This window comes from Mizuhopecten yessoensis, unplaced genomic scaffold (genome assembly GCF_002113885.1).
Source record: "Mizuhopecten yessoensis strain PY_sf001 unplaced genomic scaffold, ASM211388v2 scaffold11133, whole genome shotgun sequence".
Classification (NCBI taxonomy): Eukaryota; Metazoa; Mollusca; class Bivalvia; order Pectinida; family Pectinidae; genus Mizuhopecten; species Mizuhopecten yessoensis.
In genome coordinates, this window is record NW_018408896.1 from 140,089 (window position 1) to 158,299 (window position 18,211).

Here is an 18,211-nt window from a genome sequence, read left to right on the forward strand (position 1 = left end):
CCTATAAATCAATAATCTTTTATGACAAATATTGTATTTTCATATTAAAAAAATGAGAACAAACAACTTCTGAAAACAGGTAGTGTGCCTGAATATTTTATTTTAGTATTTGTTCCTCCGATCCACCACAGTTTGATGTCATATACAAAATTGATTAGTTTGGTTTGTTTTATTTTGTTTAACGTCCTATTAACAGCTAAGGTCTTTTAAGGACCTGCCTCCGTGTATCTTGCGGATGCATGCATGTGTGTATGTGTGCCGGAAACAGGGTATTTTAGTGTACTTGCCTCATTGTGATAGCGCGATCTGATGCCGCCTTTATAGAAATACAATGTCGAAGGCACCCAGCACAGCCTTCCGCCCAGAAACATTATATTGACAACGGGTGAACCCAGGGTAACAGTTGGTGTGGTCTTTTCTTGATCCCCGACCTGCAGGGATGTACAAAATTGAAACTGACCAGATCGATGTGGAGAGGGGCCATATCTGGCATACTAAAATTAATAATTTATCAAACTGTTGCAAAGTCATAGAAAAAGTATTTTGATGTTTTGTCATTTTCATCTGAAAGTCTTTTTAAAAAATAAAATCTTTAACTGCGCCTAATGATGGGTCGCCTGCAGGTTCTTATGTTTCAGTCTGTGTTTTCTGCTAAGAAGAAACTTAAGTGACATGTTATTGAACTGCTGCCCCCATTGCAACGCTTGCGAATTTCTCTTTTCCCTATATCTCTACATTCTCTTTCTGATTTGCCTTATCTAATTGTCTTAATCCCACAAACCACTCAAACATCCATCTAAAATACTTGAACATCATAAACAAGATACACCACGCGATGGGGCATTTTAAATTTTTGTACGACACTCATGTTCATCCGTACAGAAAGAAAAGTCAGACCACCAATTCCGGTTTTAACCTTGTGAATCGATCTACCTCAATAATCGCCATGGCAGTAATTCCGGAACAAACGTTACTCAGTGGATACAAGATACCATGCGTTGGTCTCGGAACTTGGGAGGTAGGACCTTGCTGAAAGGAATATAAATGCACACTTCATTTAACTGACCTGGATTTATCTGTGTATTGTATTTGCTTACCTCTGATAAATTGTACTTTGTACCGACTTGTGTTCGGGTCTCAACAAGAGTTAAACCCGTTAAATCATTGTATTGATAATGACCGAACTTTTTCAGTTTAACTGTGTACACTCATGTTTTTATACATTTCGTTCAATTATCATATTCAGGTATCTAAATACCTATTGTACTGATATGACGCATAGAGAATAAACAGTAGGTATATTGTACGTTAGAGATAACGTTAAGCCACTTCCTACCCGACTGTAGTGACACGATCGTGCAATAGAAAAGTATGGTGCGCCAGCTGGACATTGGTATGTTTATTATTTTTAATGATAAGATAGAAACAGGCAGATTTACAATTTCCAGGATTTATTTACAAGATATTGGCTGCCTATTTCCTCCTTGGATTGGGATAAGTGAAACAACTAATTTAAGTTTCTATAACATTTAAGGTACTCCGAAGACCCCTAAGTGTACTTATTTATTTCAGTCAAAACCTGGAGACTTTAGGGCGGCTGTGAAGACTGCGATAGGGCTGGGATACCGGCATTTCGACTGTGCACTCGCCTATGGAAATGAAAAGGAGATCGGAGAGGCATTTAAGGAAATAACTGATGAAGGAACAGTCAAACGTGAGGAATTGTTCATCACAACAAAGGTACAATTAGCCTCTCTTATATCGTCAATATCGTTTAAATATCATGTACAATATGTAACAGAGATTCAAAGCCTGACGTCACATTTTATCATAACCTTCATTTTATTATATTTTATTGTGTATAAATATAATCATGATATATTTGGTTTAATTTCCTAACAGCTTAGGTTATTTAAGGACTTTCCTCCATGTGGGTACTATGTGCGTGCTTGTGTACATGTGTGCTGGAGCCGGTTTGTGCAATGTGCTTGGCTCCTTTTAATAGTGCGGATCTGATGCCGACCTTATTGTGCAACCTCACTTAAATATCGTGTGACAAACACACAGCCTAGTATTCTACCGGTAACATTATACAACGTTACAACCTGTGAATGATATAGGACACCTATTTCACGATATTTAGATATGTTTCATGAGCGAAAAATATGAAAACATTTCAACACATGACTTTGCTCTTTTTCATACTAAACCCTGCTGTCTGATAAGTCGCCTTAGTGTGAAATTGTGAAACTAAGGTTTCAGATGTAGGTCAAGAAATTTATCACTGAAAATTATAAAAATGCATAATTTTCAGCTTTGGAACACCTACCACAGTAAGGCCCGAGTACTGGAGGGGTGTAAGGAGTCACTGACAAACTTCGGTCTGGACTACATTGATCTGTACATCATTCACTGGCCTTTTGCTACGAGGGTAAGACGTCAGGTGTCCCAGTGAAGTAATATATTGGTTTCACAATAACGTATCACGTGATCAATATATAGAATGTATCGAGTTCATTCAGGTCCATTTAAACCATTGATACATATATCATACAGCTCATTTGTCTAAAGTTAATTGGTGTTTTTTTTGTAAACAGCAGAAACGGGTATATTTCTGTATCGGTTTGCGAATGTAAAATGCTGTTTCGCAATTGTGTGATAGATGAATAAGTTTGTTAATCAAGGAACGCTCACATTGTTAAACGAAAGCGTAGCTGTTAAGATGAATACAAAACATCATAAACATATATTTGTTACCTTGATACTACAACATGAATAGCCTTTGTCGTCCCTATATTCCACTTCAATTGTTATATTTGATCATCTCATTCACGTTCGTATTTGATTGGAGTGGTTACGTAGGAAGTTGATACTATTTTTGTATACTCTTATAGCCGGCGATTACTTGATACCTTTGGCTTTTTTGTGATTATATCATTTGATGAAATGGTCAAATGCATGCACTCTTTTGCGATATCGCACTCTTATCACGCCCTTGGCTGTCAGTTTCATTCACATTATAATTCAAACTAATCTTAGAGTTATGATTATCGATTTACAAAGTAAGTTAACGCTAATTTACATCTCTACTATATTGTTTGAACTTTTTCTAGAATTTTGATTAACGATATTGTTAGAACTCGCTGTTAACACTATTAGAAGTCGTTTTCAGCTATAAATTATAATTAAGTTCATTCCCGGATTTCACTATGATAATCAATGATTTTCAGGAAAATGATGGGTTGTACCCATTAACACCTGATGGCAAGACTGATGTTGTCGATATAGACTTCATAGAAACATGGACAGTAAGTACATCTAAATGTTATATATCCTATAAAAAACCTGATAAGGTATGACAAGTTTGTATTACTTACTCTGTTCCGCCATAACTAGTAAATAAGATAACTATTTGGTGTAAATAGAATATTTTTTTCAATTTTACGGAAAACAGAATGTTTTATATTTGTCGTATCATTGTTTGCAGTTGTTAAACGTAAATTTACAATATTTTATAAGAAAGAAAAAAAAAGTCGAACATTGACTTGTGTTTCCAGCAGGATTGTGCCGTTACATAAACATTTGATCATTCATTGCGAAAGAGTTTTAGGAATGTTATTAGTTACAAACTCGTAGTCGGCCTTTCAAAATCAGTTAACTTTGATGATAAATAATATAACACACTGTTAAAATGCACATTTATTTTCAATGCGTTTATTGACTAAACATTTATTTTGAATGCCTTTTCTTTTTTTTTTATAAAATACATTATCAGTAAAAAAAACACCAATATATATATAGTTCCGGTATATGACCTGATTATAGTTGTGTATCGTTGATACATGTGCGCTATCTTGGTTTGGTTTTACCGGGTTTAAAGTTCTTTTAGAATCCAAGGTCGTACAATAAAACATTGTGTTAATTATTTTCACCTAGACGATCAAATTAATATACCACGAATTTATTTGTCCTTTTCGAGCAAATCGACATCCTCACCATTTACATTTGTAAAAGGTCTGACTGACGTTGTTATGGTAGATTGTATCTTGTCTATTCTTTTCTCGTTTACTATACAATTTCTTGTATATTCGCGTTAGGACTAAATGCATCAATGCAGCAGTTGTTCCGCAGTTTGGAATAGTATCCTTTATGTGAAGAAATAATTTTTGATAAATCATTATGAGCTGCAAAATTTCACTATTATGAAATTACCTTACTCAAATTATTTGTTGCATTACATTACTGCTCTCTATCGAACAGGCCATGCAGGATTTGGTAGACGAGGGTATGTGTAGATCCATAGGTGTGTCTAACTTCAATTCTAAACAGATTCAGAGGATTTTAGATCTTGGTTTGAAACATCCATTGTCATGTAACCAGGTACGTACAAAATAGTTTGTTCCAGGAAAGATTTTGAATTTTTGTTCGGCTTTGCAAACAGTGGTTATAAATGCATCAAATATAAAAATGTATTAGTCTGCTTGACAAATATTGCTTTATAATGACACGGTGACTATTATTACTTCAATTCCAGATCGAAATATCTCCCTATAATTCCAATGGAAACTTGCTACAGTTCTGTCAATCCAAAGGCATTGTCGTAGTGGCGTATTGCCCTCTGGGTTCTGCTGAGCGACCATGGTAAGCTTGAAGAGTGGCAATTCATTTGTAACATGTACAATATAACGTTATTTTTGAGACCAATTATAGGTCATAATTATTTTAAATCTGTATGACATATTCTTTATGAAAAATCATCGTATTGCTAAATCAATGATAAGTTGAATCGTACTTGTAAAGCTGAATTCTCGAAATGTTATTGGTCTAAATATATGAACATATGTTACATTCTAGCATTGTTCCAATTTGACACTGATATACTTTTTGTTTGACATTTAGGGCGAAACCTGACGACCCTAAATTACTAGAAGAACCGGAGATAGCAAAAATAGCAACTCGATACAGCAAGTCACCTGGCCAGGTCTGTATGATGTGATGACTTTACATATACATGTACTTAGACGGTAACGAATTTCGTCTAACGGACTAAAATGTGTACTCTTAACAGTAAGCTGTTTTTAAAAGGGACACGAACGGGTAGAATAGTAGTACTTTGGTAATGTCTGTGTTTTAGAAATTAAATAACGGTAAAATAATAAAATAAAGATGCGATTACATGTTTGTGAGTTACATTCCTATTTCTAAGAATATTGATGGGACATAGAGATGCCCTTGATATATCGTCAATGTGTGTACGGAAACTCATTTTCTTTTGTTTATTTATTTGTACAGAATTAGAGGCCAATGTTTAGGAACAGCTATACAAATATTATGTGAAGGAGAATTTCTAGAGGTAAAATTAACAGTGAAACATATTCATTTTATTTTATGTCGACTTCTTTTTTTTTAATTATAACGTTAAAGTAATCAAGTTTTGCCTGATGTTAAGGTTGTACTTCGATGGGGTGTACAAAGAGGATATATCGTCATACCGAAAAGCGTGTCTGCAGCAAGAATGACACAAAACATTGAAGTAGGTATACATTGTATTGTCGGGTGTCATGCAATTTTTATACTAAACGACAAAAATTGCAAGCCCTTAAATATACTAAATCCGTGTTTTACTGAAGGTTTTGTAAACATACTGTAATCAAATTAAAGATTTGAGATTTTAAAAGACGTGTAACAATTTCAAGTTGTAAATTAAATATGGACATAATTAAATTAATGAAGCTTAACATATTAAAGATACATTAATGAACATAGATTAATTAACATTTTAAGTGAAAATGATAAATCAACCCCACTCCTAAATGTATTCTGTAAAAAAAATCTGAACTGTTTTGATTACCGAAATATATTATACATAAACACATATTGCAGATTCAACGTTTATTATGAGTTCAGATAATAATTTATCGGCAATCATGAATTTAATATTTTATTAATTTATTCAGGAGGTTTTTCAGATGTTAGCGTTAAACTCTGATCGAAGGTGATAATGCTGTATACAACTTCAAATAACTTCAGATAAGGCTTACAAATTTGTAATGGCTTTGTTTTCTTCACATAAAGGATTATATTCCAAACTGCGGAACAACTGCTGCATTGATGCATTTAGCCCTAACGCGAATATACAAGAAAGTGTATAGTAAACGAGAAAAGAATAGACGAGATACAATCTACCATAACAATGTCAGTTAGACCTCTTTTATTCAGCTCGGTATGTAACTAGAACAAATGTTAATGGTGAGGCTGTCGATTTGCTCGAAAAGGACAAATAAATTCGTGGTGTATTAATTTGATCGTCTAGGGTGAAAATAACTAACATAATGTTTTATTGTGCGCCCTTCGATTTTAAAAGAACTTTAAACCCGGTAAAACCAAACCAAGATAGCACACATGTAGCAACGATACACAACTATAACACATACACTACTGAGTCGGTGCTTGCTTAGACTACCCCCTTCAGTGATTTCCTTTCACCTGAGTGATGATGAAACGGAGTCTCATGATAGAAATAAAAAAATAAAAACTCTTTACCATGAAACATTGTAAGCTATACTTATAGATTTGATGTCAATATTTAATTACAGCTTTTTGACTTTGAACTGAACGATGATGAAATGAAATTCATACACGGGATGAATAGGAACGCTCGATGCTGTCTCTGGGCAGAGTACGACCCTTTTTGTAAACTTAAATCACTTTGCAACAATTAATATTCACATCATAAAATATCTAACATAAAAAGGACTGAATCAGTTAGTTTTTTGTGTTCCTTGAAGCATTTATTTCCATTTCTCGTGGTTTTTAATTCAAATTTCTGTACCATGATGTGTATATGCTATTTTTTTAGTTCTTTTTACTACCAAGTTCTTTAAAGTATCTTGAATATTTCAATCTTATATATATAATTTGACCCTCATCTCATTTTGTATATTTCAAAAATAGAATGGTGAAACATTGTCGGAATGTAAAAATAAGTCAGGTTACCGATATTTGTATTTATATATGTATATATATACATAATTGTATTCACAGCAATGGTGATTTCCAAAGGGAATCTACCCTACTATATTTTATATGCTTCACGCTTTACTTACTTAAATATAAACTATACTATCTATTGTTTTTCAGTGCCTCACACAGTCCCTACTATCCTTTCAAAGAGGAGGTTTAGGTTTGGACACCAAACATGAAATACATACTATTTGTTCAACGAATAGTGGATATTTTTGTTTACATTTCTCGTATACTTTAATTCATATATGCTGATGAATCGGAGACGGGGATTTTCATTGGGTCTTTTGCTTAGAAGACATCGCAGAAGGGGAAATTATCCGCCGCCAAATCGCAACGCTTGGGATAATGTTTGTTTCTTTACTCATTTCTTGTTTTGGCGGAGTTTGAGGAATGGACACCTATCATGACAAATACCCATTGGTCAACGATGGTGTGTATTTTTGTATAAATTTCTTGTATACTTTAATTCATATACTGTAAAGTGGTGGATGTAATTGAACATGTTTCTCAACTCTATCAAAAACACCTTTGATGCAATTAAATACGGTATTATCTGATGCCAATACACTTGTCAATTAACTTTGTTGATTAATTTGTTGCAGACACATATAAAATGTCAGGAATGACATAAAACAATCTTGTGTTTTTTTTGGTGTCGACTTTTTCACATACACTAGAAAATGCATCAAAGTGGATATCGTTTCTGATGAACGCTGCAGAAAAGGAGCTTTGTTTGGGATGTTTTGCTTATGAGACACAAAAACAAACAAAATTATATGTTGCCCCATGGTGACACTTGGGATGTATATACGTTCAAGTTCAAGTTCAATTTGTTTATTTAAGTGTCACATATCGCAATTACATTTATGTTCATTAATACATATAAAATACTTGTACAAAATATAAATCAATACCATTGGTACATATAAAATACTTGCAGTTGGCTGTTTCCTAGAACTTAAAATAGTTTGTTTAACATAAAAAAAACCCACTTGTAATAGGGATCAATATCGACATTAGATTATTGTGAGACTACCCTTCTTATTATTATTAACATGTAGGTTGCAGTGACTCAAAGTGCGCTACCTTAGGGTTGGGGAGAGCCCTACCAGCGAAGACAGGTCGCTCTGCGCCACTGCAATCATACGATGTAACTTTAAAAATATATTTTTATTTTTTGATTTCTATTTTTTTATACGTATTATGTTTTCTGTTTTCACTTCCCTCCTCTTCTTTTCGGCAGCGTCTCCCAAGACACGTGTCTTCACATGCCCTTAGCAGTTGAAAGGATGCTAAACCCAGGCAAAGAAACTAAAATATTCAATCTGCAGTTCCCCAATGAAAAAACAACTACATATAACAAAACGAAATTTAACATATAGCACCTGTCGTGTTCTCTCATGTAGGGATGTGTATATCTCGCAAACAATCCAGGGAATAATGAAAACATTCTGTTGAACTGTATTAAGGTGTCTTCTGTACTGTATACACACTGTCACTCCGTAGCTTACGAGGCATTGAACTGCTTTCAGATAGCTTTCATAGGCAATATGAACTCCAACCAGACCAAGGCAAATATAACATGAAGCGCTCGCGCTCCATTCAATTTGTCATTGTCCAGTTGGCATTTATATTGCCTACGAATGTCATCTGATAGCAGTTCAATACTCGTATTTACCATTTTTGGAATCTGTTCATCTTATTAAAAAATAAATTAGACTTACTATTATTCACCATTAAGTTCAAATAATGTATGTACCGTGTATGCCTGTTCCATAATAAAACAGCCATCGCCCGGGGAGGGTCAGTGGTATCCAAAGTAACAAGTATGACGTCATAATAATGATGACGTCAGCAATCGGTCCTCGGCATTCATATCCTATACCATTGCCAACTGAATTGTGGAAGGGTTATATAGTAACAATGCTTTACGATGGTGAATATTGTTTAAAAATATCATGGAGATTAGGAACAGACGCCCGAGTCCGTAAACTCTATGAACTGTGAAGACTAAGCTTAATATGGTGATAATAATTAAAGGGGCGCTTACGGTCAAGTTTGTCTTTAACACGAAATATCTGGTGTTAGTCTTTCTCTTACTTCTTTTAACTCCCTGTATAAACCAGTAATATTACCCTGACTTATATATAATTACGATATAGCCACCTGTCATAACATCCTGACCTAAATAACCACGTACAGAATAATTTCGCATAAGATTTGTTTCACGATATGTATACTTCTAAACTAAAACAACAATGTTATCTGTTGTTAACAAAGACTGCAAATTTGTAACGCGATAATGGAAATATATTATTCACATAAAAAGCACCACAGTAATATGAAAAGCATTTCCATTTGAAAGCAATATAAAGTGCGTTTTACATTTCAAATATCCATACTTTTTATCTCAAGTATTACGTTTAAAACAGAAATAGTTTAAGTGACTATCACCGATCTAATATACAACACGATAGGGTAGATTAACTTTGATATGACACTCATAAGCATTCGTACAGAAGCGCAATCACACCACGTATTATAGGGGGCGACATCTTGTGGATTATATACCATCGTCATGTCAGCTATACCGGAACAGACGTTACTCAGTGGGTACAAGATACCATGCGTTGGTCTGGGAACTGCGAAGGTAAGTTGTCGAACAAAGAAACAATATTGCACTTTGTATGGATTTACAGTATATTTAGGAAAGTAAGATGTATCTAGTTATTTCCCGCTTTTATCCCATTCAATATACTATGAACCGGCTTAAGTTTAGGTCTGAATAATTGCTGTTGAAGGTACCAATCAATTACTAGTTGCTAGTACATCAATTCGTTATTTTGATATACATAAAACACATTTTGACTTGTTGAGGTATTTTGGTATTTGTTTGTGCTGATATGATCCATATATGAATAGAAATTAGGACAAGATAAACGCTATGGCAACAACTAGATACCCGACAACACTGTACAGTGTGTAATATATATAAGTATGGTGCTCTAGCTGTGCACTGTCAGGTTATACAATACTAGCGGCGTGCAGATGTAAGTTTTTAGGAATTGAAATTTTGTGTACAATAACAATATATATTAGTAAGGATTGTTGAGTAATAACGTTGTTGCTTGATTATTGGACCACGCGGAATTTAAATGATGCAAATGTCTTCCTGGAAAAAACCTTGAAATTGGGCCCCGATACCTTCAAGCGTTACAGTGCAGGAATTGCAAAAAACTCCTTCATGATCAAATCATGTTTTTACTATGAAAGAATAGAAAAAGGCATATTACTTTACCCTCCAAATTTCAGTCAAAACCTGGAGAAGTTGGAGCGGCTGTGAAGACTGCGATAGGGCTGGGATACCGGCATTTCGACTGTGCACTCGCCTATGGAAATGAAAAAGAGATAGGAGAGGCAATTAAAGAGGTTACTGGTAATGGAACAGTCAAACGTGAGGACTTGTTCATCACAACAAAGGTATGATAAGTCTCTCCTAAATTGCTCGGTTAACGCCTGTGCCGGTATACTTTATCAACACGGCAGGATGTCGACTTTAAACACCACTTCAATTTACTGATACAGGGCCCACTTGTATAAAACATCTTAAAGTTAAGCAAAATCTCAAGCAATGTATTGCCAATGGGAAATCTTAGACTTGCGGAAATCTCAAGAGTTGAGATGTTTTTCTTCTGATTTTGTACGTATTTCATTTCAATCATTACATTTAATCAACCCACCACAATCGCCCCTATCTTCGGGGATCTACATTAAAATGCTGATATTATTGAAATTTTGAGCAAATGCACTTCGCAAAATAATGCTGCTTTTTTTTAATCTGAAAGTGACATTATAAATAAGGATTTGTTTAAAATATTCCAAAATATACGATTTTCAGCTGTGGAACACCTACCACAGCAAGGCCCGAGTACTGGAGGGGTGTAAGGAGTCCCTGACAAACCTCGGTCTGGACTACATTGATCTGTACATCATTCACTGGCCTATTGCTCTGAGGGTAAGACTTACTGAGTTTTCCCAGTGAAGCATTACATAGATTGCACGATATTTTCATCTTGCTATAGGACTATACGTATGATCATCGATTTACAAAGTCATTAAAGTTACATGTTTAATACAGTTATGTGTAGCAGCTTATACATGTATACTACATTGATTGAACCTGTAGTTTAACATCAGCACATTGACGTTTTTGTAGTATGTTATACCCACAAGCTTTTAATAAACAAGCAGAAAACGCATTTTCAAAATGTATGTGTTGTCTGTTCACTATTTAATGTCAAAACAGCAGGCTTGCGTTGCATCTCAGTTCAAAAGTAGTACATATTGTAATCTCATCATAATATTACATAATTTTCAGGAAAATGTTGCATTATTTCCGAAAACTCCAGACGGCAAGGCTGATGTTGTCGATATAGACTTCATTGAAACATGGACAGTACGTATGTATCCTTGTTTCATTCCTATAAACAAATATACTTGACATGTAAAGCCATACCTCACGAGGAATGGTAGGTAGATATTTTGTTGGAAATTTATTTTCAATTCAATGGAAATCATCATTGATAAATTTGTCTTGCCCACAATTCCAACCATTGAATGTGACTTTGTAGTATTTTGTGAAAATTATATATAGAGCCTCGTTACATTGACATCTTCCAGATCAGTGCAGAACAATGACGCTATGAAAAGATTTGAAAACTTATCACTGGAGATTTATAAAGGAGATATTATTACAAATAATGAACATTTAAAACATTTTTTTTAGACAAGTTTGCAAAACAAATAAATGGTAATCGTACCAACTTAACGAATAACTGATAGTTTTTGTGGAGAAATGCAGGTTTTATGTAGAAAAATTGCTTTGCACAAATCCACAAAATCTTTGTTAGTACTTGCTATTTAACTAATCAAGGTAACCACTTTTTAAATACGCGGTTATGATTTGTATTGACTAACAAACACATATATTAAAACAAGATACGTAAAAAGGACTTTCAGAATATGATATCATCACCTTTAGTATTTTTCTGTAAGGATCCATTATAACCTGGTAAGGTTTATCATAGGGAAATAACCATTGAGTAAATTTATTTTATATTAAACCAGTGCTCTCTTTCCAACAGGCCATGCAGGATTTGGTTGACCAGGCTATGTGTAGATCCATAGGTGTATCCAACTTCAATTCTAAACAGATCCAAAGGATTTTAGATCTTGGTTTAAAACATCCACTATCATGTAATCAGGTAAATACGTTCATCAAAGGTACACACTTTGAAGTGATGTTCGGCTTTGCAAACAGTGATTATAAAAACATCAAATGTACAAATGTGTCATCCTACTTTAATGAAAGTAAACCAATAATGTTCAAATTTTGATTGTATAATCATTCTTAACCAATATTGCTATACTCTGACGACTGTTATTACTTAAATTTCAGATCGAAATATCTCCTTATCATTCCAACGAAAGGTTGCTACAGTTCTGTAAATCCAAAGGAATTGTTGTGGTCGCGTATTCTCCACTTGGGTCTGGTGATCGACCATTGTAAGTTTAATGATTGACAATATATTTCTTAACAATACTTGTTTCATAGGTACATAACGTCTTCAATATGACTCTTTTACAGTATCTGATCATAATAGTTTTTGTACTATCATATATGAAGTATTCCTTTTCATATTCATGGTATTGATAAATCAATAAAACGTTCCGAAGTCATTCGTACTTTCAAAATAAAGTTCTCGAAACGTTATTTGTATGAAGAAATTTAAATCTCTAACTTTGGTGCATTGCTCCTCTTTAACACTGATATGCATGCCTTTTTGATTGACTGGTAGCGTAAAACCCGAAGATCCAGTATTACTTGAAGAACCAGAGATAGTAAAGATAGCAGCTCAATACAACAAGTCACCTGCCCAGGTATGTATAAATTGATGGCTTTACATGTATTTAGACAGTAACGAATTATGTCTAACGGACTAAAATATGTACACTTAACATTAAGCTGTTTAAAGTAAAGTATATTGAGTAAAAAAGTCTAAAAAAATGACGCATTGTATTTCGACACGGTTTTGCATTTGCATTTGCTTTTTTAAAATCATTAAGTTAAATTACTTATGGTTGTCCTATGTTTAGATTTTACTTCGATGGGGTGTACAAAGAGGATTTACCGTCATACCAAAGAGTGTGTCAGCAGCAAGAATGAATCAGAACTTTCAAGTAGGTATAAATTGTATTTTAACGTCGGGTATAATGCAAAATTTGTATTAAATGACAACATGGCAATTCCTTAATAAACATTGGTTAATGAACGTCGTAAATAAAAATAATACTTCCACCTCACTCAAGACAGTTTTCAGTCAAACGCTATTCTTAATGTTTTTTATCAATGAAAACATTGTATTGAAGGTTAAATGTTGTTACATTTATTCATAAACGAATCTATAGGTAATCATATTATATTATTTCGTTCACTCATACATGATGTGAATTCGGACGTTAACGCAAAACTCAGACCGAAAGTGTTGAAAATAAATCTGTAAACATCTATTTTGCGAAAGAATTATTTTAATCGGATTGGTAAATGTTCACAATTTTTGCCTAGAATTCAAAATATGAAGTCAAACTTTAAGTCTATGCACTGCCAATATTATTCTGAACTAAGGTTTCTATGAAAATGAATTATGATTGCCTTCCGCAGGGAAGTAACTCAAAGGCTTAACAATTTCTTTAAGTGGCTTTACCTTCTTTCCATAACGGATAATATTCCCAAGTCAACAAAACAGCTATGAAGAGTGGATTTTTCTTCGTGGTAAAACTGTATAAGTTTATATACGCGAATATACAAGAAATTAAATATTAAATAAGAACATAAAAAAGCAACGAAGTGTTAAATCTACAATAACAATGTCAATTATGCTGATTATATTCCATTCGGTCTAGATCACGTATTTACAATTTGGGATTATAATAATATTTTAACTCCACTATGGCTAAAGGTTATAATTATATAATTAGCAAAACATTGAGTATTGATGTAATCTAGGTTATGTAAGTTAATTTGAGATCAATTCATGTAATTTATGCAATAATTTGTCATTAAATGTCACCTTCGGTGGCCATTTTCAACTTCAATTTGCTGTTGTGTTATCTTTGAGTTGAAGTAGCATAAAAGGACTTTAACCCTAGTAAAACCAAATCAAACTATCGCACACGTATCGTCGTACTGACGACAGAGAAAACAAACATAAACTGTTGGGTCGATGTTTGCTAATACTACCGTTGCCAGTGATTCCGTTTCACCTTGAGTGATGATGAAGTATCATAAATTTAGTCCAACGATAGAAATAAACTTATCGGTGTATTTAACGAAACAGAGTAAGCTTTACTAATTGACATAATGTCAACTTTCAACTACAGCTTTTTGACTTTGAACTGAACGATGATGAAATGAAAGTCATACACGGGATGAATCGGAATGCTCGATGTCGCACCTGGACCAACCAGAGGTACGATCCCTTTTTTAGTAAACTTTAATCATTCGGTAACAATTAATATTCGCATCCTAATACAGTACGCGTGTGTTGTGTAATAAACACCTACATCCTAATACAGCACGGGTTTGTTATGTAATTAACATCTACTTACTACAGTACGGGTGTGTTGTGTAATAAACACCTACATCCTAATACAGCACGGGCTTGTTGTGTAATTAACATCTACATACTAATACAGTACGGGTGTGTTGTGTAATAAACACCTACATCCTAATACAGCACGGGTTTGTTGTGTAATAAACACTTACATTCAAATACAGCACGGGTTTGTTGTGTAATTAACATCTACATCCTAATACAGTACGGGTTAGTTGTGTAATTAACATCTACACACTAATACAGTAAGGGTGTGTTGTGTAATAAACACCTACATCCTAATACAGCACGGGTTTGTTATGTAATAAACACCTACATCCTAATACAGCATGGGTTTGTTATGTAATTAACACCTATATCCTAAAACAGCATGGGTTTGTTGTGTAATTAACATCTACATCCTAATATAGCACGGGTATGTTGTGTAAAAAACACCTACATCCTAATACAGCACGGGTTTGTTATGTAATAAACACCTACAACCAAATACAGCACGGGTGTGTTGTGTAATTAACATCTACATCCTAATCTAGCACGGGTTTGTTGTGTAATAAACACCTACATCCTAATACAGAACGGGTTTGTTGTGTAATAAACATCTACATCCTAATACAGGACGGGTTTGTTGTGTAATAAACACCAACATCCTAATACAGCACGGGTTTGTTGTGTAATAAACATCTACATCCTAATATCACACGGGTGTGTTGTGTAATAAACACCTACATACTAATACAGAACGGGTTTATTGTGTAATTAACATCTACATCCTAATATCACACGGGTTTGTAGTGTAATAAACACCTACATCATAATACAGCACGGGTTTTGTAGTGTAATAAACACCTACATACTAATACAGCACGGGTTTGTTGAGTAATTAACATCTACATCCTAATACAGCACGGGTTTGTTGTGTAATAAACACTTACATTCTAATACCGCACGGGTTTGTTGTGTAATTAACATTTTTTGTAGTTTGTAGTTAGTGTTGTGATTGGCTGAATGACAAAAGTGAAAAATATCACCTTTATAGAATGAATGATTATCAATAGTTCACTGGTAAAAATGCAATCAAATGTTTGTCATTTTTTTTGACAAATGAAAAATTGGATATCTCATACGAATCGTTATAAATGAATAATTCAGCACACACTATTATTTTACGACTTTTAAAGAAGGATGTCTAGAATTCAAGATAATTCAAAGGTTACTCTTATTCAAAAGTAAGTAATGTGTCATTTTAATCAAGCTGAAAATAAAATTCGTTAACTTGTTGAAACATTGCAAAACTGAATACCTTACTTAATCTCAAAATATACGTGAATCACTGAGAATAGGAGTTCTTAAAAAGATGTTATCTTTTACATTAGAAAGTGACTTAGCTACTGTCACACTATACGTACATTTACTTAATTTCTTGTTTCTTTTCAGTTCCACACACAGCCCCTACTATCCTTTCCATGAGGAGTTTTAGGAAAAGACACCAATCATGAAATACATACCCATTGGTCAACGAATTGTGTTTATTTTTGTATACATTTATTTTATAATTCAATTCATTATACTGATGAATGTTATTTGACATTTGCTTTCAACTCTATCAAAAGAAGTTTGATGTGTTTAAAACCATTATTTCCTAGTGTTGCCGAATAGCTTTGTTGATTAGATTGTTGCAGACACAAATAAAATATCAGAAATGACATGAATTGTGTTACTCTATTTTACGTATTAGAAAAGGTATCGAATTTTATACGAAACTACAGAAATAAGAACTCAGGGCAAGTCAAAACAAAAGAAAAACAAATAATACTCTCTTCAAACAAAATACCCCTGTTAAAATAGACCTGCCGTATTCCACCAGGTGCGACTGATGTGTGATCCCCTACATAATCGGGGTTTTCTCTAGGAGTTAGCCTTGTCGACACGAAGACACCACAATGATATGTGGTCCTCATCGCAACACTTTGGATACATATACATATAAAAAAATCTGTTTTCACGTCCATCCCCCTTTTTTAAACGGTGTCTCATAAGGCAGCTGTCTTCGCAGGACCTTATCAGTTGCGAGGACGCTAAACCCATGCAAACAAACTAAAATCTTCAACCTGCAAGTACCCCAATTTTGGAACATGAACTAAAAATAACAAAACGAAATATAACATTTCATTTCAAATCAATTTTATTGTATTAAAAAAACCACAATTGGATTAGGCACAGGCATTGCCTATAAAAGCCCTTTCCAGAGAAAATACACACATTTCATATATTCATATAACACATTGTAATATAATTTTTAGTATAGTTTAAGCTAAAATCTTCCAGATTTGTCAATAAACTCCAGAACACATGAGAGAATAAATTTATTTGATTCACTGCTAAGGTTCATATCACCCTTAGTGAAAGTAACAGTATTTAAGATGATGTTGTCAATTTCGTTGTAATTAGAAAACGCATTGAATAAAACTTGTATTTCATCTATATATTGTGGGCAATTGAGGAAGAAGTGATTTGCATCTTCAATAATAAAACCACAGTCACACTTAGGGTTATCTGTAAGATGATCATTATATAAATCTGATTTTAATTGGCTGACTTTATTCCGTAGTTGACATAATGTTATATTCAACTTCCTGGAGCCACCGTATTTAAATATATCCGTACAGTTAGATGGTTGCAAAACATATGTGCTTTCCTTAAGTAATTCCAGTTTTAACTGGCTCAATGAAGTGAGTTTTGGAATAATACAGTCTGGCCTATTCCATAGAGACATTATTCTAGGAAAAAAGCTAATTTTATACAAGTTGGTTCTGAACAAGGGAACAATAAAGTTTCTATGATGTCTAAGGCGAGGATTAATATCATTATTAAAATATGGTAAGATACAATCATAAAGATGGACAGGACAGTCATGCTGCAGTATCTTGAAAAATAATATACATTGGTAATTATCACGTCTTATTTTTAGTTTATCTACACCAACTTCCTTATATATTAAGTTATGACTTGTACCTCTTTTCAAACCTGATATAATTCTGAGACATTCTAATTGGACTGATTCCGATAAGTCACTTTCACCCTGGGTGCAATTATTCCACACAGCACAAGCATATTCAAGTGTTGGTCTTATAAAAGATGTATAAATTATTTCAAGAGATTTTCTATCTAGCTTGTGTTTGAGCATTCGCATTATTTGTATTTTTGTACAGCTTTTTCCATATATATAATAAACTTGATCAGACCATGATCCACGACTATTAAAAAGCAAACCAAGATGTTTATGATTTTTGACATTTATAACGACACTATTTGAGAATACCAAATCTGGATGAGATGTCTCAGAATTATTTTTATTAGACATTAGTAATGATTCAGTTTTACTTGGATTAAATGATATTCCCCATTTATCAGCCCAGAGAGACATTCTCCTTAAATCCTCATTAAGAATATCTGCAGCATGTCGGCCATCACCATCTATCAAAACGTAAAGAGAAGTGTCATCAGCAAAGAGT

General features: G+C 33.7%; 2 protein-coding genes across 3 annotated transcripts; both read left to right on the forward strand.

Moving 5' to 3' along the window:
• Positions 1-179: 179 nt before the first annotated feature.
• On the forward strand, positions 180-7,601 carry LOC110466385 (aldose reductase-like). Of its 2 annotated transcripts, XM_021522833.1 has the most exons (10): positions 182-1,018; positions 1,573-1,740; positions 2,315-2,431; positions 3,231-3,308; positions 4,261-4,380; positions 4,535-4,641; positions 4,900-4,981; positions 5,450-5,533; positions 6,597-6,679; positions 7,141-7,278. In XM_021522833.1, exons 1-10 carry the CDS (start codon positions 836-838, stop codon positions 7,181-7,183), a joined length of 1,065 nt encoding a protein of 354 aa, XP_021378508.1. In that variant the 5' UTR covers positions 182-835; the 3' UTR covers positions 7,184-7,278. The 2 variants fall into 2 exon arrangements, with proteins under 2 accessions (XP_021378506.1, XP_021378508.1); XM_021522831.1 differs by lacking the exon at positions 6,597-6,679 and having other exon boundaries at positions 180-1,018; positions 7,141-7,601.
• A 1,948-nt stretch (positions 7,602-9,549) lies between these two features.
• LOC110466389 (aldose reductase-like) lies at positions 9,550-16,397 on the forward strand. Its single transcript, XM_021522839.1, has 10 exons — positions 9,550-9,676; positions 10,339-10,506; positions 10,925-11,041; positions 11,405-11,482; positions 12,171-12,290; positions 12,485-12,591; positions 12,885-12,966; positions 13,183-13,266; positions 14,467-14,555; positions 16,134-16,397. The coding sequence occupies exons 1-10, from the start codon at positions 9,605-9,607 to the stop codon at positions 16,174-16,176; spliced, it is 960 nt and encodes a 319-aa protein (XP_021378514.1). The 5' UTR covers positions 9,550-9,604; the 3' UTR covers positions 16,177-16,397.
• The last annotated feature ends 1,814 nt before the right edge of the window (positions 16,398-18,211 follow it).